The 20,082-nt window shown below is 37.3% G+C and overlaps 1 protein-coding gene across 3 annotated transcripts; it reads left to right on the top strand.

Annotated features, from left to right (window-relative positions):
• Positions 1–7,355: 7,355 nt before the first annotated feature.
• Positions 7,356–19,349, top strand: LOC113719888 (zinc transporter ZTP29). Of its 3 annotated transcripts, none has more exons than XM_027245080.2 (13): positions 7,356–7,551; positions 11,341–11,399; positions 11,654–11,746; positions 11,836–11,925; positions 12,041–12,122; positions 13,823–13,878; positions 13,986–14,042; positions 17,304–17,344; positions 17,500–17,567; positions 17,674–17,730; positions 17,828–17,945; positions 18,849–18,913; positions 19,046–19,349. In XM_027245080.2, the coding sequence occupies exons 1-12, from the start codon at positions 7,488–7,490 to the stop codon at positions 18,892–18,894; spliced, it is 831 nt and encodes a 276-aa protein (XP_027100881.1). In that variant the 5' UTR covers positions 7,356–7,487; the 3' UTR covers positions 18,895–18,913; positions 19,046–19,349. The 3 variants fall into 3 exon arrangements, with proteins under 3 accessions (XP_027100881.1, XP_027100871.1, XP_071918667.1); XM_072062566.1 differs by adding an exon at positions 7,886–8,248 and having other exon boundaries at positions 7,403–7,551; positions 18,849–19,349; XM_027245070.2 differs by having other exon boundaries at positions 7,357–7,551; positions 18,849–19,349.
• The last annotated feature ends 733 nt before the right edge of the window (positions 19,350–20,082 follow it).

Here is a 20,082-nt window from a genome sequence, read left to right as displayed (position 1 = left end):
AAAATTAATTTTTAGGTGACTCGGTACACCTTAACTCTATACCAAGTGGCGACTCCATTTTTCATTAAAAAAAAAACCCTTTTTAAACTATATTTTGGGTCAAATCGTCGCATTTTCAAGTCCCATTTAGACCCATGCTTTTCATTTTCTTTTTTTCAAAAATTCTTTTCCAATCAAAAATTGAATCAAAAACTATTTTTCTAAACTAATCTTTTATTTTTTCTTATTCAGAAAATGGGGCGCGACAGTAATCCCAGAGAGTGGGTTAGAAGGGCAAACAAATATTTTCAGATTCATGGAGTCGAGGAAGAGATGAAATCAGATATTGCTTAGCTCCATTTCAAGGAGAAGGCAGATATTTGGTTCCATGGCATGTACCATGAGAAAGGGATGGTGTCCTGGAAGGAGATAGCAATGGCAGTTTGTGAGAGGTTTGGAGAAGGAGATCCAGAAGAAGTCATAGAGAAGTTCAACAAACTGATGCAGACTGGAAGTGTAACTGAGTACCTAGAGAGGTTCGAGCAACTGAAATCCATGGTAATGGTATCTCTTCCTAGCCAACCTGATTCTTACTATAAATCATACTTTCTTAGTGGCTTAAAAGAAGAAATAGTGAACATGGTTAGGATGACCAGGCTCCTTACCTTAGCAGACACCATTGAAACTGCTAAACTGCAGGAGAGGAACTTGGAAGCCCTTAGAAAAACGCAAGGAAAAATGATGCAAAAATATTCTCCCTCACCCAGTACCCCACCAAACAACAAATAGAATTTCCCTCCACATGATAAAGAAAGGTGGCCTAACTTCCAACCTAAAAGACCAGAACTTTTTTCCAACAGAAATACTAGACCTATAACCCGTGCAGTGGACCAATTTAAGAGAATTACTCCCTCTGAACTGAGTTACAGGAGAGAAAAGGGGTTGTGCTTCAAGTGTGCTGAACCGTATACCTTGGGACATGTCTGTCAACAAGTTCACCTGAATTACATATTAGTAGATGAACCTTTTGGAGTAGGGGAGACCTTAGGGGAACCAGGGAAAGACACAGAAGAGTTCTGTGACTGTCCAGAAGGGGAATTGAGTAATGAAAATATAGAAGTGTCCATTCATGCATTAGTAGGGGGAACTGAGCATAAGACACTTAAGCTTAAGGGTAAGATAGCAGGAAGGGAGATCATAATTCTGGTAGATAGTGGGAGTACTCACTACTTTATTGATGAGATTAGCAGAGACCATACAACTGCCAGCTATTGGGAATCCTTTGACAGTCAGGGTTGCCAATGGTGAGCAGTTGGAGTCTAGGCAGTTGCAAGGAGCCATACAGTGGGAAATGCAGGGAAACAAGTTCACCCACCAATTCAATACCTTGAAACTGGAAAGCTGCCACATGGCTTTAAGAGTAGATTGGCTAGCCAGGTATAGCCCTATTGAGTTTGATTTCAGGCAACTTTCCATGAGGTTCCTACAAGGAAGTCAACCTGTGGAGCTAAAGGGAGAAGTCAGTAAACTTAAGCTCAAGGCCATCAAAGGGAGTAAACTAGCAAAATGGAGGAGAAAGCAGACATATGGGATATCTGCCCAGCTGTGTGTGATGGAAGAGGGGAAAGAGGACACTGAAGTGATACCAACAGAGATGAAGAGTCTGTTGGACAAGTTTGAAGGAGTATTTGCTGAGCCCCAAGGCATGCCTCCCAGGAGGAGCCACGACCACAGCATTCCATTGAAGAAAGGAGCCACCCCATTCCAGGTCAGGCCATACAGGTGCCCTTATGTACAAAAGTCAGAAATAGAGAGGTTGGTGAGAGAAATGCTGCAAATGGGAATCATTCAACCTAGTAATAGCCATTTTGCATCCTCAGTATTACTAGTCAAGAAAAAGGATGGTAGCTGGAGGTTTTGTGTGGACTACAGGCAATTTAATGAACTCACCATGAAGGACAAATTTCCTATGCCACTAATAGATGAGCTTCTTGATGAACTACATGGCTCAAAATACTTCACCAAAATTGACTTGAGGGCTGGTTATCATCAGATCAGGGTCAAAGTGGAGGATATACACAAGACAGCTTTTAGAACTCACCAAGGCCTTTATGAATTCAAGGTTATGCCCTTTGGGCTGACGAATGCTCCAGCAACATTCCAGAGCCTCATGAACCACATCTTCAGGGATCAATTGAGGAGGTATGTCTTGGTTTTCTTTGATGACATACTAATCTACAACCCTTCTCTGGAAGTACACCTGCAACAGGTAGCAGAGGTGTTGAACCTGCTGCAGGAACACCAACTCTATGCCAAGAAAAGTAAATGCTCCTTTGCACAAACAGAGGTGGAGTACCTTGGCCACATTATCTCAGGAGAGGGAGTGATGGCAGATCCAAAGAAGGTAGAAGGTGTGATGAACTGGCCCACACCAACCTCTGTCAAAGAGCTCAAAGGATTCCTTGGTCTAACAGGATACTACAGAAAGTTCGTAAAAGGATATGGGGCTATTGCAAAGCCTCTTACCATGTTACTAAAAAAGGATGGATTCCACTGGAGTGCAGCAACAGAGGAGGCTTTTCAGAAACTCAAATTGGCAATGTGTAGCACTCCTGTGCTAGCCCTGCCAGATTTCACTAAGCCATTTGTGGTTGAAACTGATGCCTGCTATGGAGGGGTTGGAGCAGTACTGATGCAGGACAGGAGGCCAATAGCATTCTTAAGTCAAAGCCTGGCACCCAGGAATCTGGGAATGTCTATTTATGAGAAAGAATTACTAGCCTTGGTAACAGCTGTTACTAAATGGAGACATTATCTGGAGGGGAACCACTTCATTATAAGAACTGACCATCAGAGCTTTAAGTATCTCTTAGACCAAAGGATTACTACCACACTGTTATTCTTGGTTTTGATGATCACAAAAGTTTGTTTATACAGACCAAGAAAGTGAACACTTTGATCAGGTCTGTTGGAACAAAGAAAGCATATGTTCGTTTATCTCCTGACTACGTTGCTTTGGATGTGGCAAACAAGATTGGAATAATATGAATGAATTTAGTCATTGTTTTGTTTTCGATCAAAGATATTGTCTTTTAAGTATGTCTAGTTTGTCATTCTTGGTACTTTGAAATATTTGTCTAACCTTCCTCAAATACAAGTGTTTTTTGTCTATCCAAGAATCAGGTTCAAATATGTCATGAAATGTAAAACAACCAAAATGAGAAGCAAAAACAGGACAATCAGGTCGGACGGCCGAAAGGAAACTGTCGGACGTCCGAAAAGATAAAGAACATCAGGAAGGAAGCACCGTCGGACGCTCACATGGAAGCATCGGACGTCCGGAAGGATCGGACGCTTGCCATCGGACGCTAATCAACCGCATCGGACGTCCGAAAAATTCCAAGATAACTTGCTAGCTCTCGGTCCAAGGTCGGACGCTGTGCTGTCGGACGACAAAGAACTTATCGGACGTCCGAACCTCAACTTGGCTATCATCGGACGATTGGTTCGGACGATGATTCGATCGTCGGACGTCCGACAGCCCCAACGGCTAGTTGACTCTTCAGCTGCCTTCTATCCGTTGGAAGCATTGATGAAGCCCATTTCTGGATCCCTTTAAAATCAAACTGGTCTGAACGAAGTAGTGACTTTTGCTCACTTTGTTTACAAGTTCTCAAGAGATATTTTAGCTAGAAAATAGTCTCCAAAGCAGATTTGTATTAAAGTGGTGTGAATTTCTGTTGAGCATTTCTTTTGTGGTTGAAAGGATCTTTAGTGTAGCTTTGTTGAGGGTTTTCTGAGTGATTGTAAAACTTCCTAGCTTGACTAAGTGAGGCTTAGGGCAAGGAGGAAGAGCTCCCTCCATTGTACATCTAGTTGATCTTCGTTCATCAAAGAGAAGTTGCTCTTCCTAGTGTTTGGTCTTCAAGTTTGGGTAAAGCTTGGTAGACACTTGGTTTGTTTCTCTATTTTATATTTCTGTTTAATAAAATCTTCATTGCTTATCTATACTTGCTTCTCTGATTAATATTGCTATTGTCTTCTAATCTACTTGGTTGATCATTACTAAAAAGGAAGGTAAATTTTCATTAAAGAAAAAGTGCATAAACTTGGTTAAGATTTTAATCAACCAATTCACCCCCCCTCTTGGTTGTCTGTGGGACTTACACACACTTCAACAGAAATGGCTCACCAAGCTGTTGGGACTTAGCTATGAGATTCAATACAGGAAGGGGAAGGAGAATATAGCAGCAGATGCTCTATCCAGAAGGGCAAGTAGAGAGGAAGGAGATTGTACTGAACTAACCTGTGTCATTCCTGAGTGGATGAAAGAAGTTATAGGGAGCTATCAAGGAGATGAGGAAGTGCAGAACATGATCAGACAAATAGTACTTACACCTGGCAACCCACTAGAACACTCGTATCAGGATGGAGTGCTCAGATACAAAGGCAGGATAGTAGTTGGCTCATCAGGAGAAGTAAGGAAGAAGATTATTGCTACACTACATGAGTCTCAGCTAGGAGGACATTCAGGAGTGCAGGCCAGCTATCTCAGAGCTAAACAACTTTTTTACTGGACAGGTATGTATAGGGACATCAGGAGTATTGTGTTACAATGTGATACCTGCAGAAAGTGCAAGGATGAACACACAGCTTATCCAGGACTCCTGCAACCACTCCCTATTCCCCAATACTCTTGGAGCCATGTAACCATGGACTTCATTGAAGGGCTACCTTTATCTGAAAAGAAGGATACCATCATGGTAATTGTGGACAGATTCACCAAGTCAGCTCACTTCATCAGTTTATCCCATCCCTTTAATGCTCCAACCGTGGCCAGGATATTCTTAGATCAAATCTGCAAACTGCATGGAGTGCCTCTCAGTGTGCTTTCTGATAGAGACAGGGTATTCACTAGCCAATTCTGGACTGAGATGTTCTCTCTTCTAGGAACTAAACTGGAATTGAGCACTGCATACCACCCCCAAACAGATGGCCAATCTGAGAGGGTGAATCAAGTACTAGAGATGTACTTAAGGTGTATGACTCATCGGGAACCTAAAAGATGGAATGCTTGGCTCTCTCTTGCAGAATGGTGGTATAACACCACCTACCACACTGCCATTCGAATGAGTCCATTTGAACCTCTGTATGGAATACCCCCTCCCCAGCTAGCTCTAGGACCCTATACTCAGGCCAGGGTGGCTATTGTAGAGGACCATCTGAAGGATAGACAAAGGCTGGATGAGCTACTCAAAAGGAACTTACAGGAAGCACAAGACAGAATGAAACTGTATGCTGAACAAAAGAGGAGTGAAAGGACCTTCAATGTAGGAAACTGGGTGTACCTGAGATTACTACCTCATAGACAAACCACTGTGGAACTAAGGGGCAACACCAAGCTGTTTGCCAAATATTTTGGGCCTTATCAAGTGATACAGAAGATAGGAGAAGTCGCATATAAACTTGAGTTGCCTGAAGGAGCCAAGATACATCCAGTATTCCATGTGTCCTTACTAAAAAAGAAGGTGGGAACCCATACCACTCCTGTACTCCAGTTACCAAATGAAGACGAGCAGGGACATCTCAGAGTAGAGCCAGTAGCAGTGTTAGACCGAAGAATTGTTAAGAGAAAAAATGCTGCGACTGTACAGTGGCTCATCCACTGGTGGGGTACTCAACCAGCTGAAGCTACTTTGGAGGATGCTGAACAAATTGAATAGGAATTCCCTAAATTTCAATCTTGAGGACAAGATTGATTGAAGGAGGAGCAATTGTCATGGAGCAAAAGTTAGCTAAATAAGCTGGAAGCGTGAACTAAGTATCACGCCTTACTTAAGATAACGGAAGGGATGCTGAAGGCATGGAAATCTGATATCACGTTTTATTAAGAAGGAGAAAGGCGTGCACTAATGAAGAAAAGTGTGAAGCATGAAGAAGAAGCAGAAACAAAGGCGTGAGATTAGAAACACGCCTTTGCTGGAAACAAGCTCAACCAACGTGAACTCATCAGCAAGTGGCTCTGCTAACAGATTCGGTTAGCTATTCACATGGTCAAGCTGGATTGGAAAACGCCAAGGGAATTAGTTGTCAGCTAGCTACAAATAGATAGGATCAGTAGAGGGGAAAACAGGAATTTGTTAGCCAATTGTAAGGGATCATTCCCTGAGCATTCTCTTCTTCTGTTTTCCTTCATTCTGTCATTTTCTTTCCTTTCCCGCCAAGTCTGTAATCTTCTTGTTTGATCAATATCAATACCATTTCATTGGGTTATCCATCAGTTCATTAATTGATTCTTCCTATTATTAATCTTTGTTCTGCAATAGTTTAACCATCAAACCATTGGAAGCAGCTCTGTTGCCCAGATTCTGTTTGATACCATCACAAGTTTGTGCCACAAAAATATGGTAAAGCTAAAAAAAAAGGTAATTTTGTACTTAAAAGTTGATAAACTACCTATTAAATTTATTTTGTCATTACTCTAGAAATAAATTACTTTAAAACTTACAAAAAATTCAATAAAAATTTGTTGTAATATATTTTGATCTTGTCTAATCATATATCTTGTATTTAAAATCATGAGATTTTATATCTAAATTAATTATAATACCCCGTTGTGTCAACCATCCATTTACTGAACCAACAATCCGTTGAACTATTCCTTTATCGAGTTCCTCTTTAGACCCAAGTTTAGTACGTATGTAAGTGATTGAACTATATTATTTGAAAAAAAAAGATTTAAATTATATCATAAATACATTTTTGAACTATATTTTTATTTATTTATTTTATCTCATATACATCCATCACAAAAAAACTACAATATTATAATAAATAATTTTTTTTCAAATAATGAGTAATTGGGTATCCAAGTTTTTAATATTAAGTTTAATATGAACTGCCACCCCTTTTTACAGCCAACCGAAACTAAGACAAGAAACACACTTTCGGTGTTTTGCTGAGTCAGCTGATTTTGTGCAAAACCAAATAAAAAAGGGTTAATTCTATTTTGTCCTTCCAAACTTTGGATGATTACCCACTTTAGTCCATAAACTTCAAAATGGGACACTTAAGTCACTAAAACTTATAAATTGGGACACTTAAATCCCTAAACTTATAAAATAGGACACTTAAATCCCTAAACCCTTATAAAATGGGACACTTCGACCACCACAGCATTCAGGATTTTGTTAACAATTTTCCTTGATTGAGAGGTAATTATAAGTTTAGGGACTTAACTGTCCCATTTTGAAGTTTAGGGACTAAAATGGATAATCGTCCAAAGTTTGGGGGGACAAAGTGGAATTAACCCAATAAAAAAAACTTCGTCTGAAACTTGCTTATTTTTGTATGGAATGATTCTTTCTACACTTCTTCAGCTCTATTTAAACCAGTACCCAAGTTTCTTTATCCTGTATCTTCTGTAAACCCTTTGACTATTAGTAGCTGTATAGTCGAAGAACCAAAGAAAAAGTCTCGTTGGGGTTTGGATTGGAGAAGACGGATTGATGGATTCTCAAGTATTGGTTGCTCTTGGACTCTCACTCATAGGTGGCTTAAGTACATCCATAGGTCAGCCATTGAAAGATTATTTTCCTCTGCAAATTTTGGAAATGGGTTATGTAAGTTATGTATAATTGTTTCAGTTGAGGCAGCCTGGGGCTTGTGTGTTGTTGGATTTCATAGTTCGAATTGAAATGTAGACTTACATGTTCAGTTGTTGATGAATGAAAATTTATTTACAATATAGGGAACTGTTTCCACAATTTGTTTGATTTCAAATTGCTTTTACATTTGTGTTATGCATCAAAAGTTAGAATCTATGAAAAATTTGTTTTTGTAGGTTTAATTATTAGTTTAGAATCTGAGTTTCTATATTCGGGGGCATTGCTTTTCTGTATGGCAGAATCTAGGGAACATGATTAACTATTCATCTGCACTTCTGGGTAAGGATAGTGGTTGTTTCCGGGGCAGGGTATGAAACAGGATATTCCTCTCGAAGAAGAAACTACTGCACATACGAAAATGCTTAACGTTACAGGCGAATGGCATCTGGTTATTTGCTGTGGAACCAAAATTCGGTTGTTTACGGATGTTCTCAAAAGGATTGTTTGCATAGGAATAAGCTTACAAATAAGACTGATGAAAGAATGTTCGGCTGCTCATATAGGGGTATATGTTTCTGGTACAGAAGTCAATGAACTGACTGATCTCTGTGTTATGCAACTTGCATAACCTCTTTCTTGGCATTGCATGCCTGATTTCCAAGGTTTGATTCATGTTGCTTCCTTTCTTCTTAGCTTGATTTGGCGTTGCATGCCATGATCAATTAGTTATATTAATCTGCTTTCTGATCCTTGGATGTATTTCAACTTCGCCATTATATTCACATTCAAATAGGTATATGGTGCTTCTGAGTTCGTCTTAAATGGACAGTTATCGTTCAGGGTGATTTGACTGTGTGATTCATGAATGACATAAATTACTTGTTAGATTTATTTTAAAATATATCAGATGCAAAGTTGCTTACCTGCCATTGATATTGCAAGAGGCATATTCATATATGCTGTGCTGTTTGACACGAGCACATAAATTTGTGTAGTTTTAAGATGTAAACTTGCTTTTGACTTTACAAAAATTGTGATGAGATTGCATATTAAGGATTTTGTACACCTCTTGGAAATTAGAGTTTGTTGGGTGGATTAATCCAACTCCAAATGAAAGTTAAGGGAGTGATATGAAGATTCCACATAGTTCACTAGGGATGTGCGGCAGGGCTGCAGCGGAATGGGTTTGACACTTATAAAATCTCAAGTTAAAGATCCTCAGAAACTATGAAGTCTATACTTCTTGACCCAGTACCTAATGAGACTGAGTATTTCCTTCTGAAATTTGTACACAAAATGATGTGGTTTCTCCTCATTGGGTTTTTTGGCTATAGAAACAAAGATTAAGTGTGTAATTATTATGGATGAAGGATTATTGACGGGCACAATCACCTCCCAGTCTAACAATATGGCATAATTATTCTAGGACAGGCCTAGGCTAAGCTTATTCTGATGTTTTTCTCCATTCTAATCATCTTGAGCCAGCTGCTAGTTTGCTTCTCATGCAAATCTTATTGGCAAAACAGCTTGTTTCTGGTACTCAAAGTTTTGTCAGCTATCTGCAATGCAAAATTTAAGTTACATTAAACAAAAGAAAATTGATATTTGGCTCCAAAAGAGTTGAAGAGAGGTATGATGAGTTTTGCTAGTGATTGTCAGCTGAACCTTTATACTTACCATATTACTGGCTGCATTTGTCCCTTACATGCCAGAAACTTAACATTGTAGGGGGGGGCCTTTCAGTGCCTTGGATTAGCTATCATTGTAGGATGAAGCAAGTATTAGATTACATTTGGAGGTTTTCCTGGAACATTGGTAATGTGATCTGATTCTTAAAAAATCAAATTATATATGTGAAGCAGATTTTGCATGTGAAAGGCTTTGAGTTGACTATGTGACTTCCCTAGGCCTTAAAAGTAGTTTCTTCCCTACCTTCCAGATGATTGATGATAAACCTTTTAATTTTTTCAGTCATACAAAAGTTAAAATTTTGGGCAAGATTATGTCTACTTGTCTGGTAATTTTTCTATTTTGTTCTGAACAGAGAAACTATGTCGTCAAATGCGGCTTCCCTTTGTCCCTCGTCAAGTGCGATTCCTGTAACTTGATTTTGTGGAATTAATAAAGGAGCAACATTGTAAATATGGTCCATGAGCTACTGGCTCAGGGAGTAATGATAATCATTGCTCATTGAAGTCTAACTAAAAATGCTTCTGTTATTTCCACAATGAATCATTTGAAATGCCTAAACTTCATACAGACATCTTTAGAATTCATGGATTTGAAGCCCACAATTTCCGTGAGACAATCTTGACAAAAAAAATATTTTTTTCATTTTTCTTTTTCTTCTTCTTTTAAATTTTGGTAAGTAGACAAAGCAAACTCTACCAAATTGTAGACTACATTTGGAAAAAAAATATTAGTTATCCTGAAAAAGATACTGTTTGGATAGCTGAGTTTTCTCAAATAATATTTCACTTGCATCATAAACACATTTCCCAACCTTTTTATCTCACATATATAACATCACAAAAGTGCTACAGTAATTATTTCAAATAATAGTCTATCCAAACACAAATATTTGATGGCAAATAGAGTGGTTTCCTACTGCCAATCCTGTGTTTTTATTCATTTAGATTTTGTTTCATCTACTTGATTGCACCCAGGCATTGCAGTCATTTTTTTGCTAGTGCTGTGAATGGGTATGATCTATCCATAGTACTGCAGTTCGTTTATTTGATTGTGATAGGAAATTGTCTTAAACATGCATTGCCTCTCTTTCTCTGGGATTGTGTGCTGTAGTTTATGTGTTTTGTGACTACAACTCTCTATAAACTCACTACAATTTATAATGTCATGTTCTTGTCATACTCTTGCCATGTGGTAATAGAATTCATGTGGGTTTAGGTATGCCCATTGGGACATTTGCAGGATGCTTTTAAGTTTGGCTACTCCTGGTGATTTAGGCATAAAGAACTGATGATTCTTGTGTTGAAATAAGAAAACAATAAATGCAAAAGACTGCATAAGAAGAACTCTGACAAGGGGGTCATTGTTGTTAAAGTATCTTGATTTTGCTGTTTTGTTTATTTCTGGAGCTCATCTTCATTCTTTTGAGGATAAACTTCTGTTTTTGGGTATCTCTTTGCTAAGCTCCTATTTAAAGCAACATTTTGAACTGTGATGATCTAGTCTTTATCAAATGGCAAGGACCTTAGTACTAACTAGTTTTCATTTTTTCCAATTTTGATTTCACTTGTTTTAGGAAAATTTTGTGATATATTCCTTGTGACCTTGTACTCTATTGCCTCAATGTCAAACTGTGCATTTTAATTTGCAGCAAGAGCTCAAACTGTATACTATTTTGAAGAGCAAACTAGGAACCATGATTATTTAAGTCTAAATGAGTGGAGACAACACAAAACCTCTAACCTTTCCGCTAAAATAAAGATTTATTTGAAATGGAAACTGGTACTACTTTTTTAGTATGACCAGTAGGATATCTATTTTGAAATTGAGAAGGTCTTTATTTTCTTGTCTTCCATTTTTACTGTAGTAAGAAGTGACAGCCTGGAGGTCTATTGGGGAAGTTACAATGAATAATCTGTAGCTTGATTTGTTAAAATTTCCTTTACTAAAACGCCTGATGTGGTTTGCTTCTGCAGCTGCCATCTTTGATATTGACTTGTGAGCAACTGAAGTGCTATTGTTGGTAGTCCATTGTTAATCTAACTATTTTCCGTTTACTGGACAGGTGCACTGTTTGTGGTTGTGAATCAGGCTCCAAATGTGAAGATGCTTGGGCTTTTACAGGTAATGATTAGCTGCTACTATTTTCTTAAGGAAAATTGGTTGTCATTTTGTCTCTCATGGTTATGATTCTCGGTTGAGCAATTCTTGTTAAACTTGCTGCATATGGATTCCTTGTATGATTGATTATAATACATTGGAAATGCACATTAACATACATAATGTTTTCAAATTCTTAATTTGTTACTTCTTTATTTTCTTTAGTTTTCCTGAGTCATTTATGAAATTAAAATGGCATACTTGTGATCTCTGTGCAGGGTTTTGCTGCAGGTCTTATGTTGAGCATATCATTCCTGGATTTGGCCCATAATGCTATGAACTCTATTGGTTTCTTAAGGGGAAACCTCTGGGTAAGCTATCACCTAATGATTGTCTTCTCTTTCCTTGTTTCACAAAAATTATTTAAGTTAATAATTGTTACCCCATTTGTTGCTCTTAGTTCTTTGCAGGTGTAATATTCTTTGCAATTGTTTCTGGTTTCATCCCAGAACCTACACTTGCTCCAAGTTCAGATGTGAAAAGCAGTAAGGTAAGGTATTCTCTCCTAAAGTTTTCTAGTGGCATTTTTCATTCTAAAGTTTTCTAGTGCAACTGGTGTGTTTGGAAATTCATTTTAATACATAATATATTTTGCTTGCAAACAGAAAAATGGGGATGAAGGGGGCAAGGATATAATGAAAAAGCACCGACGCCAAGTCTTGTTTAGTGGCATTGTTACAGCAATAGGTCAGTCTGCTGTGTATTTTTGTTCACTTTGACTGAAGATTTCCTTAGCATATTTGTTTGCACGGCTTTCTGCGTGAATGCATTCAATTATGCCAGCTGGTTGCACCACAACTGTTTCCTTTGTTTGGCTTTTAGTGTGCGAGCTTACTGTTGACAGAAGACATGATTTGAATGAACTTATGATGGTCTGAAACATTTTTAAATACCATGAGTGCCTTTCAGGATTTGTTCACTCCCAAACTGTTGGAGAAGCATTTCTTAAGGAAAAATATTTTGCTATTTAGTGGCTCTTTTTGGTCACGGAGGCTGCTAATTCGTGTATTAATGATATCAATTTTGATAGCTTGGTTGTTTGATTGGACCTCAAATGATAAGGCCACACTGACAGAGAAATGGTTTTTCTCCCAAGAAAATTTGAATGTGCACAAAGGGTGGTTAGAAAATTCATTTCAGTATCACAATTGAAGCAATGCTGGATTTAGGTTGGCTTAGCAGTTAATTGGACAATTATGGACTTGCATCTCATAGCCAGGTGAGACTTAGTATCTTCTAAGTGTGTTTCTAACTATGGACATTATGAGACCAAGCATTCGTATATTAAATTGCAGTATAAGCAGTAAGGAGAACTGCACATTTAATTAGGTGGTCTACATACATGACAACATGATGAAGTATTGTGGAGGAATTTAGTCTCCGCCCCCCCCCCCCCTCCCAAAAAACACAAAAGAAAAAAGCAAAACAACAAAGACAATGCTGGTAACAAGCTTCACTAACATATTGGAGGGGTGCAACCTGGGCATAATGTGGGTTTTGCATTGTCTCATTTTTTTTAAATTGAAAAAGAGGTTTGACTTTTATGTTTGTTGGAACACAGTTTAATTTTTGTAATCTCCGTCATGTAAATAAGGTACATTCTCATGTAAAGATGAAAGGCAAAGACAGGCAACTTGGTACTTGTACACTTTCTGTGAAAACAACCATGCACTATTCTCACTGTTTTATTTCAAGTCAACAATTGATGGGGTCAAAAGTTTCCTATTTATGCTAACTCCAACTACACTTTTAAGGGTACCCATGTGTTGTTTTATGTAGGTCTGCTAATCTACTATAAAGCAGTTGACTCTCTCTCTCTCTCTCTCACACAAAGATTGTATATACCACTCATGATTATCATCAGAACTTAAAAATCCTTGAAAGTATGATTTTACTTAATTGGGTGTATCATCTGAAGCTGAAAACCTAATTAGTGAAAACCTCAAGATGACATTGTGGTGTTTGGATGATTCTCCATCATTACCGAAAAACTTGTGTCTTCTTGTTGACCCCTCATTTAGTTGCATCTTATAGTTAAGTCAATGAAGCAGACAAACAACATTGCCCTTTTCTTGGATAAATATACATGAAGAGTTGTTCTTTTGTACCTCTAATCTTAAATGGTGAAGTATTCTACAGCATTTTCTTTTGTCATTGATCTATTGTGATTAAGTAGTACCAGTAGTTTGAGACTTCCATTCTTTGTGTCACTGTTAAAACAATAAGTTATCCTCTTGGAGGTTAGCCATGTATTCATAAATGTCTCAATTGGGAGTTGCAGTAATCCTTCACATCAAATCTCTCACTGAAAGTTCCTGGTTCTGGTATATCTGTTGGTTATAAATGGGAAGATTCAGTTTTATTTCTTTCTTTCTCTCTGTAAATAGGAATTAGCTTGCACAATTTTCCAGAGGGAATGGCAGTCTTTCTTGGATCAATCAAGGTACATTTGCTGCTGGATTATACGTTTTTTTTTTTTAATGATTGACTTCTTTCCTGAAAGATCAGTTGATACATATCAATTTTGTTATCTTTTGTATGTTTTCTTAGGGTCTTCGAGTTGGTCTAAATCTGGCTCTTGCTATTGCATTGCACAATATTCCGGAGGTACTTACATGCGTTGCTCATGCTGATTCTTTACTTTGTTTGATACTAGATTTGCTTGAAAAGCAATCCATAGAATCTTCTGAACGTGTGTCACTAAAACAAGTTCATTTGGCGATTTATCTGTGATACTAATCTCCCACTAATGCTTTCTTTTATTGACTCTATTGATGATATTTCCCATGAGTAAGCGAGCTTATGTCTATAACGGACTATCATACGTATGCCAAACAATCTCTGCTTCAAAGAAAGGCTAATAGTGAAATTTGAAGCTTCTGTGGATAGTTCTCATGTCTCACTGCATTCAGGAAAATGATATGGAGCGAAGCTACTTCCTAAGCTACCTGTAAAAGTCATTGTCGATGCAGTAGATGTTTATCTTCAATGTAAATAGAACACAAACTGAGGAGCTACTCACTGATCCTAATGAAAGCTTATGATTGTACTGCCATTAGGATCCTTATTGATAAGGTTGATGATAGCTAACACCAGTCCACGCTGCTACTGATGCATGCTGAAGTGACACGGAGTTTTGTTGGTGCTTTTAGTAATAGAAATGTTTTTAATTTCCTAGTTGCAGTGATTCGATTTGATTTTTGATGTCATCAAAATATATTAATGTTTGTCTTCAAAACAAATCTTTCGTTGCCAGTTGGTGGATTTAGTGTCTGTCTTTCCATTTTCCAAGCTGCTTGTGTGATACAATAATGACGTGGCATATCATGCTGCCTGTTGGTTTTGCTTCTGCTGTTCTAATATCCATACTGCTTTTTAAACATACATGCTCTAGACTTCGAATGAAGTTATGTTAGTCTCTCAAATCTATCATGTTGTGTTGTTGTGGATGTGTTTGGTACACATTATCAACACACTTCGGACAGATATATCTGGTGAAAACAAATTCTAAATTAGGTGATGTCAACAAATGAATTTGCCAAATTTAAATTGAACTGGTACTTTAGCTTGAGCAACCTAAAGTCAGACAAAAGCCCATGAGTTTGGATTTGATATAGGAGTAGATGTAACAATATTTCTCACTTCCTTTTGTTGAAACTGATGGTATATCCTAATATGATGTCCTTAAAATGTCATTTCTGCTTTCCAAACTGAGGTTTTCAATTTTCATTTCCATTGGCAGAAATATGCTTTTAGTAGTGTGATTACCTGCATAGCCATGTTTCATTAGTAAAACACAACACTGTCTTAAAGTTGTCTCTTGGGCCCTGTACTATTTTCTCGGATGGTATCGTGTCTGATTGTCTATCACATGTTTTGCCTATAATATGTGAAATATTATACATCTGAGAGTTTAGAAGTTGATGTTTTCACCCTTAACCTTTGTATATTTTGCACTGAGGGCTTGTTTTTTTGTTTCTTGTTTTGTTTTGTTTTGTGTTAGAAGAGATTGGATTCCTCCACTTACAGGTTTTTTAACTTAGAATACTGCATGACATTGCCTAGGCTGCATACCTTCCCCATCACCCCCTAATTTTGGAATTAGTTCCCTTTGATTATGCTTAACATGCGTTAAGACCTAACTTTGTAAATTATTGCAGCAGACCCTCAACCAAAAAACAAAAATGATTGCAATTGCATCACCGCAACCCAAAAGAGGTTGGCTATCGCATCCAAATAGAAAAATGATATGTTTTATAAGTTGAGTCCAAGTAGTTAGTTAGTAAAGGAAACAAAAGCTTACTAGTAATTAGGGAAAAAGCAAGCACATCACAAGGTGCTAGCAACCAGGAAAATATGGACATAAAGAATTGGGCTTGAAGGAAAGAGGAACACACCAAAGAAAGTGGAGAGAGAAGATAATGGCAAGAAATCCAAATATTTTCTATAAATTATGCTTGGAGTGATATAGAATTTTGTTTGTTTGGGCTTTAGTTTATGCTACTTCTCATGGCATCAGTTTGGGTTAGTTTCGGAATTCCCAATGAGTTGTAATCAAACAAATGGGTCCTTCTCATTGACGGTGGTACCTACTTATCATGGGAAGGTGTTGTGCTTGTGCCAGCTGTTTGGCTGTTGGGCTGTTGTGCCCTATCAATGAGGTCTTGGCTTTGCCACTGCCCATGAAACTCATTTTTTTACTCCAAAGTGGACCTTTTTTTGTTTCAATTCTGCTGTGGCAGGAACATATCAAATTGGGTCAAACAATCCTTTATCTAATTCAGTTTTTTAGGGTAGTTTTCATTCCTTACCAGCAGATGCTTGTTAAGATGTAAATTATGATCTTCCATTTTTGGACCTGTAAGCAATTGAAAAAAGGGTTTCCTAAATTACTTGATTATATTGATTCTTTTGTGGTTCTGATGACTATATGAAAGTTACCATTGTTAAATAACTATCTAGTTTCCAGCAATTCTACTCAACCTCTAACTGCAGGAAATTACAGGTTTCGTCTCTTTCATACTGAACACTTGTTCAAAATTCTGCAATTTGTTGAAAGCCCCTACTCAATCCTTTAGAAGTCACTTGGTCACATAGTAGTTCTCTGGAAGATGGGGCAGGACCTTGTTTTGAAGATCCTAATAGGCCATACCCATTAAACCATCCATGATTCAGGATTTTTCTTGTAATCTGCCTTCATATGTTTTTAACAAACTGCAACATTAAAATTTCCATATTCTGAAATATGGTATTTGTGAAATTTGTTAGAGATGTTCATATTGTTATAATTTATGTAATGTGAATTTGTTCATTAGGTCACATAGACACAATTTCTTATTGCAGGCTAACAGTTTGTCTCAATATTAAAAGGATTTTACATTGGAGTTTTAGCTTGTGCTCTGAAGACAAATACTTAGGAATGACAAAATTTGGGTTTTGGATTCTAGCATGATAAATCATGGGCTGAACACTGGGGTTGCATGTTGTATCTGCCTATTCTGTAAGTGATGCAACCATGTAGTATTCTCAAGATTGATACAGTGATCCTATTACCCTATTAACAAGAATTTTACCAGATCTTGGCAGTACTTGGTCATGGAAAGTATTAGTCTGTGCTCAAAATACTTGAATAGTACACAAAATTTAAAAGAACTAAAATTTGGAAAGATAAAACCCAAAAGAAAGAGTAAAGCTGCGTGAAAGAATATCATTAATGTTTCTTGGCACTGGACTCTCTGTCTCTCTCAAAAAATGAAAGAGGGAAAATATTGGGAAGGGTGGTATTGATGTATCTGTACTAACCTAAGAAAGCATAATTTTCTCACTTTAATCAAAGGATTCTGAATTCATTCTTTTCTATTTTTACAGGGTGTTGCAGTTGCACTTCCAGTTTATTTTGCAACACATAGGTAAGATGACTGAATGTGAACATTATGGTTTTATTTTAGAAATGGCAGATAAAAGAGATTGCCTAGTTTGTCAAATGCATACTTCTATGTCATTAGTATAATCCTTGGAATTCTGTCATTTCTGTTTAAGTTGCATAGTTTTGTCTTAAATTCAGCAAATGGAAGGCATTCAAACTGGCTACTCTTTCTGGCTTCGCAGAGCCTCTTGGTGTAATTATTGTAGGTTGGTTCCGTTCTTGTTTGTGAATTGATTAATTTAATAATTTTCTCTTCTGAAGTAGCAGAGGAGTTAAGACATTAGAAGTTTCTTACCTTTTAGCTTAGTGCAGCTTACTTATTCCCTAGCAGCTTAAATCCTGAAGTTTTGGAGGGTCTTCTTGGATCAGGTTCTTATGCTGTTCCTGGAGTATTTTTAACTGGTTGAGGGATGACATGTGATTACCATCTAGCATCATTATTTTCTGTTAATTCTTGTTATTGCAGTAGGGGGAGTGATGGCCTTTCTTACCTTGCATGAGATGCTGCCTTTGGCATTTGACTATGCAGGGCAAAAGCAAGCTGTTAAAGCTGTGTTCTTTGGGATGGCGTTCATGTCTGCCAGGTAACAAAGTTTACTATTAAGACTAAAAGCATTCTGAAAGGATAGCTACTAGACCTTGTTTACTTATAATGTTCCTTTAGTTTTGCTCCTGTTTTGAAATTGTCAGAATTCTCGTGTGACAATTCAGTTATACTTGTCTAGACAATAGAGAAGAATCTTAACAAATTGTTAACAAGTCTAAAAAGGAACAAATAGTTAGACGGAAATACTGATTCTAAATGACTGGAAAAGAGATAATAAAGTTGCACAAGATTCAAGGATTTGCATGCCTTTATTTGTCTTAGCTTTTGATTTTGACATCCTCTTTCGGTATGTGTTCCTTGCATTAATAGAAGATATGATATAAATGTCTCCACCTCTCTTAGCTCTTGCTTTAGACACTAACTTCATGGAGCTATTTATTGCTTTGGTCCAAGCTCTGGTAATGCCTCTTGCTTAAATTAGATTGTAAAGTAATTGTCAAAAAATGAAACATGCAATTATGCAAAGTTCTCAAAACATGGTTTGCCTTTGTTCCATTTGTCCTATTATGATCCTCCGTTAGAAGGCATTTGAAGCTTTAAAGTGCCCAGAAACACTGTATGGCCAAAGCCTATGGGATTTCTATGGATGATTTCCCCTTGTGGCACTGTAGACATTAGGATGGCACTGTTAGCTTCTGGTTTGCGTGTCCCAAAATCTAAGTAACAAACATAAAAAGAGATAATAAGTCATGCATTGAAGAAATAAAAGACTTGCATATTGATAACATCTTCCAGAGATGGTTAACCAGAAATTACTGTAGAAAACTTTAATTCACTTATTTCTGGATTTTTTTAATCTTCTATGTATCCTGCTTATACATCATTTTGAAAGTCCCCTTCGGTATATTACATAGATCATCTTTTAATTCTTATATTGCAGCCTGTATTTTCTTGAGATCAGCTTGCCAAAAGACATGAGTTTGTAGCAGTTCATGTGTAAACTTTGTCAGCTCTTTCACAACACTTTCTATACTAAGTTGTTGGCAGAGGAGGCCCCTTTAACAGTATAATGACATAAACTGGATTATTGGGAATACGGCACACAATTGCTGAATTGCTGTTTCACATAATATGAAGTGTTTTGCGGAGAACGTTTGGACTGTAAGAGAGTAGCGGCACTGTAGGGAATTGTGCTTCATTGATCACTGTTTATTCGAATGCGTGTACAAGCGAGTACAATGCCCTGAAATAACTAGTGCATGTCTCGATCAACTTTGCTCTGCCTATGAGCCTTAGATGTACGTTCAGGAGATTTACCTGGAATCAATTGTTCCCCATAATAGACATGGAACGGAAAGTGTATTTAGCCTCGTCTTATTTCTGCATTTTCCAGGTAGTTCGCATTGATTATTTTAGCTGATTTAGATTTCATTTTGAATCATTTGGGGTTTTTTTTTTTTTCGGTTGGTGTTGTAATATGTGTTATCGGTTGCTTTTACATCCAGGTTCTAGATTTTTTAATGGCAAAAAAATGTTGAATGTAGAATTTATCTAATAATAGCTTTGATTAATTTGAATGATTACTCTTTGGCTAATTCTAAAGCAATTGAGAACTACTAAACAGTCCAAAGGACTGGATGAATTACCTCGACTAGTTTCTGCAATGCAATTAGGATGATAGAAATAAACGTGAATTGGGGATTAATATTAGGCCTAATTGTTCAATAAATTATATTGAAAGAAAAAATAAATCAGGAACTTAGGCGAGGAAATTATCATTGAAAATATTGACTAAAAAGTGCTAAACGGTTGCCTAGCTGCCAATGTGGTTGCCATGTACCGTTCAGACCTATGATAGTAGGTTTTTTTTCCCCTTATACTCGATTTGTATTTATATAAATTAGACTTTGCAAAGCATTTTGGGACAACTGCGCAACCGATAATCTGTGCCCCACGGATAAGCCACGAGGAAAGTCCAATTTTCATTAAACATCGTAAATGAGCATTGATACGAGGCGTCGGTGTGACGAAAATTGTGAATAATAAGCCCCAGATTTTGGTGATTGACACAAGCTTAGCAGCGAAATTTCCTACGTAGATCCTTCTAATTCTTCTAGTTACGAATGTTGGTACAATCTTGATCCACAATTAAACGAATTAGTGAACCCTAAGAA

This window comes from Coffea arabica, chromosome 1c, assembly GCF_036785885.1.
Source record: "Coffea arabica cultivar ET-39 chromosome 1c, Coffea Arabica ET-39 HiFi, whole genome shotgun sequence".
NCBI lineage: Eukaryota > Viridiplantae > Streptophyta > Magnoliopsida > Gentianales > Rubiaceae > Coffea > Coffea arabica.
This window is presented reverse-complemented; position numbering and strand designations above follow the sequence as displayed.